The sequence below is a fragment of the Aythya ferina genome (genome assembly GCF_964211825.1).
Source record: "Aythya ferina genome assembly, chromosome: 1".
Taxonomy (NCBI): Eukaryota; Metazoa; Chordata; class Aves; order Anseriformes; family Anatidae; genus Aythya; species Aythya ferina.
In genome coordinates, this window is record NC_140296.1 from 133479509 (window position 1) to 133494441 (window position 14933).

At 39.9% G+C, this 14933-nt stretch overlaps 1 protein-coding gene across 3 annotated transcripts in view; it reads right to left on the reverse strand.

The window, feature by feature from the left end:
* SHISAL1 (shisa like 1) overlaps positions 1 to 14933 on the reverse strand; it is a 106268-nt gene that overhangs the window by 20187 nt on the left and 71148 nt on the right. Inside the window, exons 5-6 of one of the 3 annotated variants that reach the window (XR_014688341.1) lie at positions 10644 to 10697; positions 6197 to 10167 (exon numbers count right to left, since the gene is read on the reverse strand). The exons of 1 other annotated variant lie outside the window; for it this stretch is intronic. Coding sequence is in view for 1 of the 2 variants with exons in the window: in XM_084505823.1 (XP_084361949.1) it covers position 10167 (1 nt within the window). In the remaining variant the exon portion in view is untranslated. Of the gene's footprint in view, positions 1 to 6196; positions 10168 to 10643; positions 10698 to 14933 lie in introns of those variants that run through there. One more of the 3 variants, XM_084505823.1, reaches the window with a different exon arrangement.

Below are 14933 nucleotides of genomic sequence, written 5' to 3' on the forward strand. Positions count from 1 at the left end.
TGGCTTTGGTTTCACAGTAGGCATTTATCTCCTTTGTGCATTTAAATTTGGGTGAAAAAAATGGAGAAAAACCTCAGACAATCTATTTTATTATTTCCTGGGGTTTATTAATGACCAGAAAACAAGCAATACTTTCTATAGAAGGTGGTTATTATTGTTTTGTTCTTGCTTATGGTATAAATTTGTGTAAGGTGTCCCAATCTTCTGAATATGTTTGCACTAAATCAGTAGTTCTATTGTGTTTATTAAAATGAAGCTCTTCTTTATTGTCTATTGTTGAAGAATTAATTACCACCCTTTTACTAAGTTCCTTCCCTTTTCAGCAAGGGAGCATTCAAGCAGTAGACAAGACACTGAGGGTACTTAAACTACAATGGTTTTCATAGAACTCTGACTTGAATTGTCCATTTTGTTGTGCACACAACTTGACCAATAAATTTTCTGCATCATGGTGTTAGAAGAAAACCCTTATATTTACATTCAGTAAGACCCTTCTAGGATGACCTGAGAGGAAGACAGTGCAATATTTTCAGATATTTTCTCTGTTTCCTCCCTCTGATACAGCTGATGGCAAGAAGTAGCGTAACCTTTTTCTTTTTACTCTCGTCTGTGAAAGTCCCATGAACTGCAGCACCATGCTGACCTGTTGTGTCTGGTTGACACCAATGTGGTACACCCAAGCTGTCTGCATTATTGTCACACCCTGCCTTGGCTTTTTGGGACCAGACAGCACATAGAAACCCATGTGTGGTTCTGCTAAAGCCAATGGTTTGGGGTAAACCAGGGTATGTTTTTTTTGGCTGAGAAACCTGGCTACTTCCCTGAAATGGCAAACCTTGCAGCTGCTTTGGCAAAAGCCTCTTGTTTTTGCAGAAGTCCCACCAATGCCATCCATGTATTCCTGTGACTTCTGACATTTAGCAATTCAGGAGGTATTTCTGGTATGCAGGCTGGAACAACAGGGCAGAGGGGGTGGCTCACACTTAGAGCTGGCACAGAGGAGGGGAGTCCAAGCCTTGCACACCCAGGCCAAGCAGGCTGAAACTCTTTGTCCTCTACTGGCTTGGGTCAGATCACTCTTAATGCTTTCATATGCATCCTTGGTATGTGCTGACACATATCAAGTGAGTGGCTATGCCTTTTGATCTGAGGCATCCTCTGAATGTTTGACTTTGCAGTGGGAAAAGGAGCATGGCTGAGGTATGCCACTGTTACTTAGATACGTGTAAATAGCCATGCTAACAGGAGGCATTTGGGTTCCCTCTAGCTTAAAGGGTATCAGTTCACAGTGAGTAGATGTGCAGTTTGGCCTTCCTTCAGACTCCACTATTTTTACTCTGCTCTTCTCCAAAGTTTATTTGCCAGTTGCCAGCTCACTGAGATTTGTCTCCTCGATTCATCTGTGCTGAGCCTGGGCAGTAACAAACCCACAACTTTGGTATAAATGGGGTAGCATTTGGGTAGTAGAGCCTGGTTTTAAACTGCAGATGCAAGACATGCACTTAAAAGTGTTTTCAGTTTGAACAACTGCTTGCTTCCTTTGTATATGCACGTTTCTGTCCTAAAGAGTAAACAAGGGAATTGCATTGCTGCCAGCTGATACAGTAAGGTCCACAAGCCTTGGTGGGGTGAGTGGGGGCTGGAAAAACCAACCTGCAACAAGGCAGGGTCCTGGCCAAGGCAACTGTAGTGTTTCAGGAGTAGGGCCTTTGGGGAGAGGACAGCACTAGGGGACCCTGGATCAAACCACAACATGCAGTGCAGAAATACAGCTGCAAGAGCTCATCACAGTTCTGTCAGTCTCTTTTGGGAAATGCTTGGTCCAGAAGCATGCTAGACCTGTAGCACTGGTCCTGTGCTGCAGGCTCATGCAGGAGGTCTCTGCGTCCAATGACTGCAGATGTGGGCTTGCAAAGAATGCAGAGGAAAGCAGTCTTTTAGCACCAGCTGGAGAGAGATGTTGAGTGCAGACCATGATCCAGCCAATGTATCCTTCACTTAAATGTTAGGAGGAGAAATGAAGTAGAAAATTAATTTGCCCAGTTTGTCCATTCCTACTGAGAAGGAATGTGTGTGCTTAATGATGATGGAAGATTTAATGCATACTTCATCTGTGGGGCTAGAGAGAAGAAGAGGTGATAAGAAAAGGAGATTTCTTAATACTGGTTATTCTGCCCTGCAATACTATGACCTGATTTCCTGTTGTTTAAGCACTGGGAAATAGGAGGAGGAGTTAAGAGGAAGTTGCAGTGTTCAAGTAGCCCAAGTATTCCTATTTTATTTCATCCCTGAATCAGTTCCACTTCTGAGTGTCTGTGGTACCTGTTCCCTCACTGTGAGGCTGAAACTCTTTGGGAAAAGGAACAGGACTGCAAACAAGTCCATGGTAGGTGATGTCCTGGCTGGAAAGGGTTCACCTGCAGCTGAGGAGGGAAAATGTTTTAGCAGACAGGGTGGTTGGTTCTTGCAGCTATGTGTGTAGTTGCTCAGCACTAGGAGGCATGGCTCTGCCTCGTGGAGGGTGAAGAGGATGGCAGCATAATCAGGTGGGTTTTCACCCCTGCCCCCAAAAAAATAAAAAAATAAGAAAATAAAAGCACTTACTGCTACAGTTAGAGCAGGAGCTCATTGTATACAGGCAGTGCTGGAAAAAAGATGTGGAGTAGAGGAATAATGACTGCACAGCATGAACAACCAGAGTCACCTACCGTGTAGCTTGGCTGCAGCCTGGGGACTCAATAAAAACTTGACTGTGGGCCTACATGGAGCTTTTTATTCATCTGTTGTTTGTACAAGTAGTGTTACAAAATATGAAGTCTGTAAGACTGACAGTGTTGCATGCTTCCTTCTCCTAGGGCTTGGGACTTTTTAGTTACTCTGTTTAAATTTTTCCTTTTATTTATTTATTTATTTATTTATTTATTTTTATTAGCTAGAGATAAGTTGCTTTTAGAACCATCCATGTGGTTAGCAAACACAGAAAAGGGAAAGGATGTGAAACGTCTTGGAGCTCCTATATCAGCATAATAATAGCAGATATAGTTCAGGGATGCTGTGTGTCTTTGCCAGATAAATTCCCAATTGACTTTTTCTGGTGAGGTTCATTCAGGGAAGAGGAGGTCTACTACGTGGTTACAGTGATGAAGGAGCTTGTATAGCAAGTCCTAGCTATCACATATTCACCACAGGTGGTACTTCCTGCCAGGCTGCCACCTACCCAAGCAGCACTCTGCAGCATAGAATTTCCTAACAAAATTGGTAATGCTAGAGGAAACTGAGTTCACAGTGTTATCAGTGACATAATATATCTAATTTCTAGGCCAGCAAATACTGGAGAAAGAAGCTAGTAGATCCTCTTTTTTATTTTTATTTTTTTATTTTTTTCATCTCCAGCAGATGTCAAATGAAACATAGCTTTTTAGTTGCAAAGATAAAGAAGCAGAGAGATGGTCAAGGGGTATTATGTTCATATCCCTAGCTTAATAAATAAATAAATAGGAAAAAAAAGTTGCTTGCACAATAGTAGAGGCAAGTATGCAGGCACACGCCTCACATTAAAGTGTGTTGTTTTAGTTTTTGTGATGAGCATAAGTCACTGGGGAGATGTGAACTGCATTCCTGCTGGAAAGCTTGGAGACCATGTGCTTCAGAAAAGATTTATTCCTAAGAGTGGTGTCCTGCAAAGTGGGGATGCAAAAGGGAAGTGCAGGCATCTCTAATGGGAGGCTTTGTCTGTAGCAGAGCAAGTCACTTTATATTTTTGTTGGAAACGTACATAAAAAGAAAGGTGCAAAGACTAGCTGATGAAAATATATTGAAGAGAGCCACAAGAGTTTCCCTCTCTTTAGGTGACCTTTCAGTTCTTCATAAAATCATTTTGATTTCTCATTAACCTCACAACTAAAAACCAGTGATGGGATTGCACTTAAGGATGGATTGATAAACAGAAAATTTAGAAAAGCTTGAGCCTCTGTACAATCCAGCAAAGAACGGTCAGAATTCTGATTCAGAAATTCAAGGTATTATATGTTTACACATGAATGCCCACACATGCCTAAAATATTAATGTCTCCCCCACAATCTCCCTTTTATGCACAGATTGTATTAAGTATTGAGAACATCTTGAGTGAGATGGACAGGGGTTTGTGTTCTTGGAAGTAAATATCAACACTGAGATAGGCTTTTTCTCCTTGTCCTTCAGTATGTGTGAATGACAAGCAGCTCAACACCATCTTTGCTTTCCAGTAGGAGTGATCTCTTAATTTAAAGGAACTGAAGCTCCTTTTTGTTTATGTGTCAGTGATAATGGCTTGGTAATGTCAGTCTCTGTCACTATCAACATCCTAACACCTTTTGTGGAATTTTCAGAGATACTTAATTTGCTTGCTTGGTATTTAAAAGCTGTTCCTGCTGAGCATAATGTGTTGAGTATAATGCTTACTCAATCACCAGAAATGTGCTGTAAAAAATGTTGAAATTTGGTAAGCATACCGTAACATACTCAATGCATCAATTTATTTTTTTCTTCTCATTTGTCTGGCATTGTAAATGTATTTATTTTCAGAATTGTAAATACAGTTTGAGAACGGAAGTGGGTTATCATTGTTTGTAGTTATTTTTAAAATTGTCTTTTGTCCTCTCTTTCTGCAATATGTCTCCACAACTCTTAGCACAGTGGGAGGTAATGGTAGTCTCTTACTGTTGCAAGTAAACTAAGAATTATCAAAGTGTTGCTTTAAAGAAAATTATCTTTCTCCATTTCTGAGCTGACGTGTGTAGTTACAGAAGCTGCAGGAATGATCTGCATTGCATGAAGTAACTGGCATTACAACGGATTTCTCACATACTTTAATTTTGCTTTAAAATTCCTCTACTTTTTTGATCATTTAGGTATATTCCTGCAACTCAGTCTCTAGTCTGGGGCTAGTTACCTGATACTATAGCCATTATTTTTAATTTGAAAAGGTACATTTTGTGTTTATAAATTCTTGTGTTTCACTGAGACATGAATAATGCTGGATGAGTCAACAAGGCTAGACAGAGGACGGCAGCTTAGGAAAACCTACACTTGGGAACTGTAGGACAGAGAAGAGAAAGAACAGCTTCTGCCTAGGGAACCAGAGGCAAGAAGCCCCCCGTGACTCTCCCTCCTGTCCATGTGTTGTGCTAGGACCTAGGCTCACTGTGTATGTTACCGCAGATACCAGTGAAATTTTCTTGAGGATTGGGTGAATGAAGGAGAAACTTTAAGTGTAAACAAGGCTACCAACATAAAACAGCTGTTGCGTTTCTTTTTGTGTTTGTGGAATCCAGGTGTCAAAAATGTCTCATTTTACTAGTTCAAAAGCTGAAAGTTCAGTTAGGCATGTGGAAGATTTTTTGGAATATTGTGAGTGATGCTTCTTAAGTGGTCTGTTACAAAGGGACTTGAGAGCACAGTGTGTTTAGTAGGTCTAAGCCTTTCTGGAAAAACTCTGTTCCCTTCAGCCCATCAGAGGAAGAAAAATGTACATGTAAGTCCTGCCTTTGTGAGCTGTTGATCCTACCTTTTTACAAAGCAAGCTGAACTGTATTTGACCCTACCTCATCTGGGCAGGTGGAGCTGCCATCACATGCATGTGTGACACTGCATCATGTATGGAAAGCAAAATGTTGTATTCTTTCTTTCTCCTTAGTTGCACATTTGGTCTTTTCAGCTTATCCTGAGAAGTGTAAAGGTGATGTTTATTTCTAGCAGTCTCCTCTCCTCTCCTCTCCTCTCCTCTCCTCTCCTCTCCTCTCCTCTCCTCTCCTCTCCTCTCCTCTCCTCTCCTCTCCTCTCCTCTCCTCTCCTCTCCTCTCCTCTCCTCTCCTCTCCTCTCCTCTCCTCTCCTCTCCTCTCCTCTCCTCTCCTCTCCTCTCCTCTCCTCTCCTCTCCTCTCCTCTCCTCTCCTCTCCTCTCCTCTCCTCTCCTCTCCTCTCCTCTCCTCTCCTCTCCTCTCCTCTCCTCTCCTCTCCTCTCCTCTCCTCTTTCTGGTTCTTCAGGTCCAAACATCATTCTTTGCACTGAATATGCTTTCTTTCTTTCCACCTGTATAAACTATAGAGTATTGGTATCTAGGGATTTCCCTGCAGATGGAAAAGGAAGACAAAAAGTCTGAAGCTACTGAAAGAAGTTGGAAACTCGGATCTATAAAGCTATTCCAGAAGGTCTTGAAACATTAAAGCAAGTTTTATTACAGAGATTAGTTTATGTTACACTCATTTATTAAAACCTAAGGACATCTTTATAAAAACTACTGTATATAAAGACAAGAGCAGTGCAATAGCAGTGTAAAACACATTTTTGGTTTACTTGGCAATCACTTTAGAAAGACAACATGATTCATAATATGAAGTTATAGTATGCTGCAAAAAATAGGACAGGATTAGATCAAAAACTAGATTAGCAAATCACTGGACACTGGCACGTATTAATTTAAAACATTGAGTATTATGTAAACAGTATTATTGTCAATGCATCAATAAAGAGTGAGTAATCACTGTAACCCTAGAATTTCTAGTTAGCTTAATTAGCCTAAAATTTGATTGCAGACTATTAAAATAGACTATTGTACTGCATATCCTAGCTTCTTAGTTATTTACTATTTATGTAAAAAAGGACTAGAAGAAATGCCTCTTTTACAAGAGGATTTTCAAGGGTGAGAAAAGATGTTTCTTCCCGGCAAGTTGGTAGAGGTTTTTTTTTTTTTTTTTTTTTTTTTTTTTTGCCCTAATTTTCATACATCATCACTGGTAGTAAAATAGAACTGAGTTTAAAAATCGCTTTGATGTATTACTTCAACGCTTCTGCAAGTGGACAGTCCTCATATAGAAATTACAGCCATAATAAAACTATTAAAAACAGTTATCTAAAATAGCTGCTACAATACGCTGATGTATACATTTAGAGGCCAGGTTGTTTTCACTTTGTGTTCTTGTAAGATCGATAACCAGGCACAACAGATGGTTAATTACAACACCAAGTCCTGCACAAGCTTTATAACTTATGAACTTATAACTTTTAGAACTTATGTTCTATGTTATACACAGCAATTATTAAGAAGTTGGACACTCAGTTCTTAGTAAAATATGGACGAGAAAATGAGTTGGAAAGGGAAGGAGGCTTCTGGAGCACAAATGTCATTAATAGCCACTGAAATAGTTGCTATTGGTGAATGGGATGAACAATGAAATTATGTGCTTTCATTAATGTTAATTTTATATCCCTTATTTTTCCAACTATATCAGGACGGGCATAGAGAAATATATCTATTTTAGTCCAAGTCTTTTATTTTAGAGAGAGATTGCATTTGAACCAGGCTCTTTCTGCAGAAATAATATAGTGATTAATTGCAGTTATCTGGTTCACAATAAGTACTTTTGATCAGGTGAATGCATAAGGATATCAGAGCACTGCTATATGGGTAGTTGGGATGTTCAGCCAGCACTCTTCTGCAATGTCTAATCAATAAGAGAGAAGGGTGGATAGTAATGGTGGTAGGGAAGTACATGTGGTGCAGTGTTTCCGTTTAGTTTGAGGCCTGGCAAGCATTAGCCTTATTCAAGATCTTATATTCTGCCAAATTAGGTAGGATATCAGATGATTATAACAACACAATTGATGAACGTCATCAGCTACGATGTGGATTTATCCATAAGTTAATTGGTAGGCAAAATCAGAATTTCAGCCAGAGAGTATCCACCTTATATTAGCTGGCTCTGTTTAGAAAATCAAAGGAAAACAAACAAACAAACAAAAAACACATCGATTACAAAGTATACATGTACTAGAAGTAAAGCATAAAACTGCTCATTAATAACGCACAGTTCCCAAAGGGAAAAAAAACCCTTACAAAATACAGTAAGTAACACAAACCAGTATGTAATACAAATCCCTTCATGAACATAAGCTTTTTACAAAGCTCTCTGTGGTAGTTATCACCTCACAATGAAAGTAGGTGCTGAAGGTAAAAGGAGCAAAGCTCCAACTGATTACTGGAGATATGTATTTTGGTGGCTGTCTACAAGGGTTATGGATCTTGGAGCCAAAGTGGGAGTGGGGAGAAGACATGATGCCTGTAGAGGCATTGATGGCACAGTTCCCAGCTACTTGGTTTCCCTTGCTTTTCTTGCAAGTTGGCACCACTTTACATCCTCATTGGGATAGGTCTCCCAGCACCAGGAGCTCCAACCTTTTTCCTGCTGAAGTGCTAATCTCCGAAGAGAGAGCAGCCAGGACTGTCTGCCACTATCTGCAAGCTCCTTACAGTGCTTGTTTGCTGGAGGTCCTTTTTGTGACCACTCAAAGTGCTTTAAATGCTTCTGCAATGCTCTAATTAAATGTTCATGTTAGAAAACTAAAGTCTCTTATGTTTAGAGTGAAACAAAGTTTAAAAAAATACTGTCTGCTTTTTATTTGAAATGCTGCATTTCTTTCAATGTCAAACAAGCCATTTGCACTACGACAGCTCTGCAAGCAGGGTTGCTTTCAGAGGAGCATGCACAGGAGCTTCTGTGAAGAGCAAGAGTGGGCCAGGCGTATGCTTACCTAGAACAGGTTGGAGCCTAATGCCTGGAGGGTGACACACTTATCTGTAGCATTTGAATTCTTGCTAATTAGCTGTTATCTGCCCTTACACAGTGATACTCTGCTTTTACTTATTTACTGGGTTTTCTTTGGAGGCTGGATACTCCTATGCCCTCCAGTCTTGGCTCCCCCAACATTTTTTATTCCTGGGTAGGTTTGGTCATGTACCATTATACACTCCAATAACTTTAAATTAGCTCATATCACACTCAGTAGTCTATTCCTGTTGAGTTCAATGGAAGGCTAACATGCACTCAAATCAAAGAGGTACAAAAACCCACCCCAACTTGATTGTTCACTAACAAGGTGTTTTTTAATACTCATTGGCAAGGCATTCCTCACGCTGGTTGTACAATAAAATATAACATTATTATAAAATTACTGATTTGTGCCATGCCTCAAAATATGAGGCATGAAAAATTAATGTGGCATTAGCATGGCACTGTGCTACAACTTCTAGATGAACTACTCTGTTTAGTTGTCATTGCCAGGTTCTCCATTTCTCTTTCTCTCTCTTAATAAATGATTAAATTTCGCAGGGTCTGCCCATATAATTGATACTGTATGATTTTAAAATGAACCTGTCCTGTGGAAAGTTAAGTCAAGCTATCGCAACTTAGTGACCAAGTACTCCACATACTTCCATAGTAGCATCATTGCCCTTTTGGCTTACAAATGAATCCTTAGATTTGTGAGGGATAAATTCTGACGCCAGTCAGTGGATAAGGGAATTGGATTATTGCCTTGTAAAGCAGAGGGACAATGGTATTATTGCTTTTGTAATACACAGTTTGTTGCTTTTCTTCTATTTTTCTTTCAGCTTCAAGGAGTACGGGGGAGGAATGGGGTATCTCTTTTGCTTCTTAATGAAAGCTCCCCTCTTCAGGAAAGCATGTCAAGCTGAAGCTGAGCTGTGCTCAGGTATTTTATGTCTTATCAGAATCATTGCCAATGATCCTAAAATGTGTACTAAGGCTGAACTATTGCAACCCTGCAGTTTGATTGGGTGTGAAGGTTTTACTCATCTTGAAGTTCATGACAACATGGGTAGCAGTGATGGGGATTGCCAGCATCTACCCCATTGTGACAAAATATTCACCAGAGAACTTTGCAAAAAGTCACATTCAGTATTCTGACACTTAGATTAGGCTCAAATGGCAATAGATGGATGGGGAGGCAAAGAAAAGTTATCTACCAAAGGTTTGTCTTATGATCTTTTTCCACCTTTGTGTGGATTTGCCAGAGCAACTTAATTTTCTTCCTACTGAGCATTTTCTAAAACATGATGATTCCTTTGAAAGACAACATTATCAGTCAAAAATTAAAATATTGCTTACTGACTACTTTCTTCTGGAAACTCTTTCTTATCATTTGCCTATAGAAGTTGTCTGAAAGGTGTTTCTTTTCAGGTGACTTGATCAATCTCCATGCTGTAGTTTTTCTCTCTCTGTTGCTTATCAACCATTTTAAAGTCTTTGTCATTTGACTGGTTTTCTTGAAAGCTGCTCCGTGGAGTCTGATCTTACCTCTCCCATCTTGAGGCACATCAATGTATTTTTCTGGAAGACATAAAACACACATGTTCCTGTAATGTTTCATAAGCATTCAACATCAAAGCATTTTCTCTAAAGATAAATGTGTTGTTTTCTCAGATGTGGATTTGATCTGTGAAGAAAACAGGTGAGAAAGAAAGAAGAGGTGTTGGGAGGCCTTTACCTTCCTTCATTAGCTTTATTTAGCCTAGTGTGAGCTTATGTGCTATGGAGGTTGCATCCCCCTTCTTTGTTTTTTGTTTTGTTTTGTTTTTACAGTCAGAGTGGGAGGTTAACCCTGTTTCTCCTTATTCATTATAAATTGGTCCTGGTCCTGGACATCAACCACATATTAGGTGTGCAAGTTGCATGTGCTCATCTGAGCAGGGCTCAGGTGTAGGCTACTGAGCACCCTTGGCCCACAGAGATGTGGATAACAATCAAGTCTACAGATATGGCTGGAATCTGAGACAGAGATAAAAATCAGATTTTATTCCAAATACCTTTTTCTGTGCGTATACCAGCATACTGTTCCATGTTGCTGAGCTGTCTGCTACCTGTGAGATAAAATGATCAAATATTTGCCTGAAAAGGTAAAAGAGGAAATACAAACAACTGCTAAACTCTTCATTCCTACTGCATGAAGTCTATTTTGAAAGTGCAGAGTGCAGAGGGCTTCCTTCTGCAATCAGAAATGTACTTTGAAGCAAATTTTATTTGCTTATACAGTCTCACTGGGCTGGTTTTCCTGAGTAAAGTGTATTCTCATGGCCATATGGTAAAGCCTTTATCAAATGTCATGGAGTGTTCCTGTTGTACTGGTTACTAAGGTGTGCATTGGACCAAACACAGACTGCTTACTCTAACCCTGATTCCTTTCACGTGATGAGAAAATGCATTTCTGTTTGCATGTATGTAAATGAGTAATTATATTCATGTGCTTTCCTCATAGAAGTGGTTTATTTATTTATTTATTTATTTATTTATTTATTTATTGCAACTCGCCTGGAACATAACAAATGTGTTAAATCTGCCCATCTTCACCTTGTGCAGAGAGGGCGTGTGTACCTGGCTATGTTGATCCTTTTGTTTTTGAGGTAGACCATTATTATTAATCATAATAATAAATTAAAGTCATCCATCTGTTTCCTGGAGTAGGAAAGCATAGCGGTATAAACACAAGCTGCTGGAGGCACAATTTGGTATCCTAGTAGCAGCGACATTTAATTAACTTTTCCAAACAGTGTTCTTTATATGTTGGGTATTCCCAAGTCTGTGCACTACATTATAAGTCTGTGCACTACATTATACATATTGCATTTCTCTAATGTATAAAATATAAAGAAACACCTGGTTCAAACACCAGGGTATCTGTGGGAATCAGCATGTCTGAGGTTATCTAGCGTTTCCCATCAAACCTGTTGAGTACATGAGGCTCGATCTCTAACCTTTGCCTCAGTGTCACACCACTGAAATGGCAGGGGTGGGCTTGCTGGGATGTGCAAGTCCACCGGGCAACTGCCTCTGATGCAGCTGAAGTATGCTGCCTTTGTCCAGGTTCAGGTCTTCCTTGCAGTCCTGCTTGTCAGGAAGAACTGCTGCAGAAATACGCAGTCCTCCCTCTAGATAATGCTGAGGATCTAAACCTTTATCCAACACTCAAAGCAAACTTATGTCAAGGTTTTATTGATAATTGCTTTCTAATAATTAAATATCCTAGTCAGCCTTGTTTGCCTCAAAAATACGGCAAAATTACTTTGGATTTTGTTCTTTCACTGTCCTTTTTTGACCTTGGTAGAAATGGGCACTGAAGAAACATGCAGATGTGCCTCTTGTAAGGTCTGCAGACAGAAGTTTAACAGAAGTTTGTTTGTATCTAGAAGAGAACCTCCTGATACCTTGCTATATGTAATTAAATAACAACAACAAAACCAAACAAAACAAAACCAAACCAAACAAACAAAAACAAAAAAACCTTGAGAGAGGGGAAACAGAAGAGCAATAGCATGTCATGGCTTGGAGACACACATGTTCTTTGCAGCACCTTCAGTTGTTTCTTTTCACTCTTCTGTAGAGTGCTGTATGTGCTCTAGCTCAGATGAAGTGTTTTACAAATCTGCAGTCTACTTAACTTAAATTCATTTCTCTTTCCTTCCTCCCCTCCCCTCCCCTCCCCTCCCCTCCCCTCCCCTCCCCTCCCCTCCCCTCCCCTCCCCTCCCCTCCCCTCCCCTCCCCTCCCCTCCCCTCCCCTCCCCTCCCCTCCCCTCCCCTCCCCTCCCCTCCCCTCCCCTCCCCTCCCCTCCCCTCCCCTCCCCTCCCCTCCCCGTACCATTTCCTCTTTGTTCCCCCTTTCCCTTTCCCTTTCCCTTTCCCTTTCCCTTTCCCTTTCCCTTTCCCTTTCCCTTTCCCTTTCCCTTTCCCTTTCCCTTTCCCTTTCCCTTTCCCTTTCCCTTTCCCTTTTTCCTTTCTCAAAGTATTCACCCTCTATTCTCTCAGCTCTTGTCTAAGGCTGGTGCCAAATCAGTTGCTTCGGGCTGAAACCAAACCTTGGCAGCACAGGTGCCAGGTAAAAGCTGCCAAGCAGTGCTCACTAAATGGATGACAAGCTGTTGAATAAAAAAATGACCCAACAGAGCCTGCTTTCTGCAGGTGTTCTCCTTCCTCTCAGCATGATCCACTTCTTATAGTGAGGAGTAAGCATGGATGGTGAACAACAGATTGACTGATGATGGATCAGTAAAACTGGGAGATTCTGCTTTAGATTGTTTGCTCTGCAACAGTGGATCATTGAAAATACTTGCATTTCCTAAGAAAAAGAAATGCTGATTTCCACATGTGGTCAGCCAGAGTACAGAAACTTTTGTCACTTTTGGTCACTTCTGGACTTTTATATATCAAGAGAGTGCTCTTTTACATATCAAGATGGAGATGGCTCAGCTTGCTCCTACTCAATGGCAAGGGTTACCACCAATGTGGCACCTCAGACTGCATCGATTTTCATTGTCTGGCGAGGAAGTAGCTAACTAAAGATTGCCTCTTTTATCACATCAATGACTGCTAGGTGCCTTAGTTCCACTGAAAAAAAAATGACATCCATTAATAACAAAAGAATGATTCAGAGCCTCTGCAGACATTTTTTTTTTTTTTTCAGGAACTTTAATCATTTTCTGACAAATGAAGTAAACTGTTGCCACACTCACAGTTCCAGGGAATCTTGCTAAGTTAATGTTCACATAAAAGCGCTATCAATCACCAAAGCCCCTTCAGACCTGAGATAACAAAGTAAGTGGTCTCTGAAAATGTCCAGATACTCTCTCTGGTATAAAATTGTATTACGCTGATCTAACAGACCAACCCTAATCTATGACTGCTGAGAGTCTGCAATGCCTTCAACTCTGTTCATACTGGGAGTGGAAGAAAGGCTTTTGCTCTCTCTTGTCACAGGAAGAGCCTAGCTACCAGCCTAACAGGCAGCTTTCTGCAGCAAGTAGCCCATGGCAGACACACTGATTACTATAGGCAATAGGAAAAGTCCTCCTTTCTCATACATGGAAGGACAAGGGAGGACAATGCACAATGCACTAGATTTAAAAAAAAAAAAAAAAAAAGCCTCACAAGTTCATGAGTTTGAAAGGAAAGGATGCGAGAAATGAATTGCAGGACAAGTACCAAATGAAAAGCCATTCAGTTGTCTAAATATATTGCAACCAGAAAGAAATAGAACATAATCTAATACCTCTGCCTCTGTGGAGGCAGACAAAGAGCAGGGAAATAATTTGCATAGCTTGGCATCTGTACAGTGCAATAGTAGTATTATATATAGCATTTAAGATTGTATCTAAAATGTATGCTGAAAGACTGCTCAGGTTACTAAATCGTAAAAACTATGAAATACAGGAATGTACGCTGCCTGTATGATCTTAATTTGTCCATCTAGTTTGTGTGAAAGAAAGCAGAAAGTTTTAGTCTTTAGATCTTTTCTTTTCTTTTCTTTTCTTTTCTTTTCTTTTCTTTTCTTTTCTTTTCTTTTCTTTTCTTTTCTTTTCTTTTCTTTTCTTTTCTTTTCTTTTCTTTTCTTTTCTTTTCTTTTCTTTTCTTTTCTTTTCTTTTCTTTTTTCTTTTCTTTTCTTTTCTTTTCTTTTCTTTTCTTTTCTTTTCTTTTCTTTTCTTTTCTTTTCTTTTCTTTTCTTTTCTTTTCTTTTCTTTTCTTTTCTTTTCTTTTCTTTTCTTTTCTTTTCTTTTCTTTTCTTTTCTTTTTTCTCTCTTCTCTTCTCTTCTCTTCTCTTCTCTTCTCTTCTCTTCTCTTCTCTTCTCTTCTCTTCTCTTCTCTTCTCTTCTCTTCTCTTCTCTTCTCTTCTCTTCTCTTCTCTTCTCTTCTCTTCTCTTCTCTTCTCTTCTCTTCTCTTCTCTTCTCTTCTCTGAGAAATCTTTTCTTTCATTGGGAGAACATCAGAATAGCTGAATGATTCAGGTTTTTCCAATGCAAGGGAAACACTTCAGACACAACTAAAATTTGCTTCAGTTTGGCTCAGTAACTTGAAGAGGTTGCAAATCTTGTTCTTTTGAATTGATTATGAACATTTCAACACTAAGCAGTGGCATGGGATGTTGCTATCTTGCCAAAAAGAAGCAGCAGCATGGCCCCTAGGCTGAGTGATCGTTCTCCTCTGGTGCCACACAATTTCCCCTCTGTTCTAGTGAAATGGGTCATGACACATGCAGGAGGTCAGATGAAAGGACTGCCTTAACTGGTGGCAAATCAGTTTTGTTGCAATCGTCATGTAAAATTACC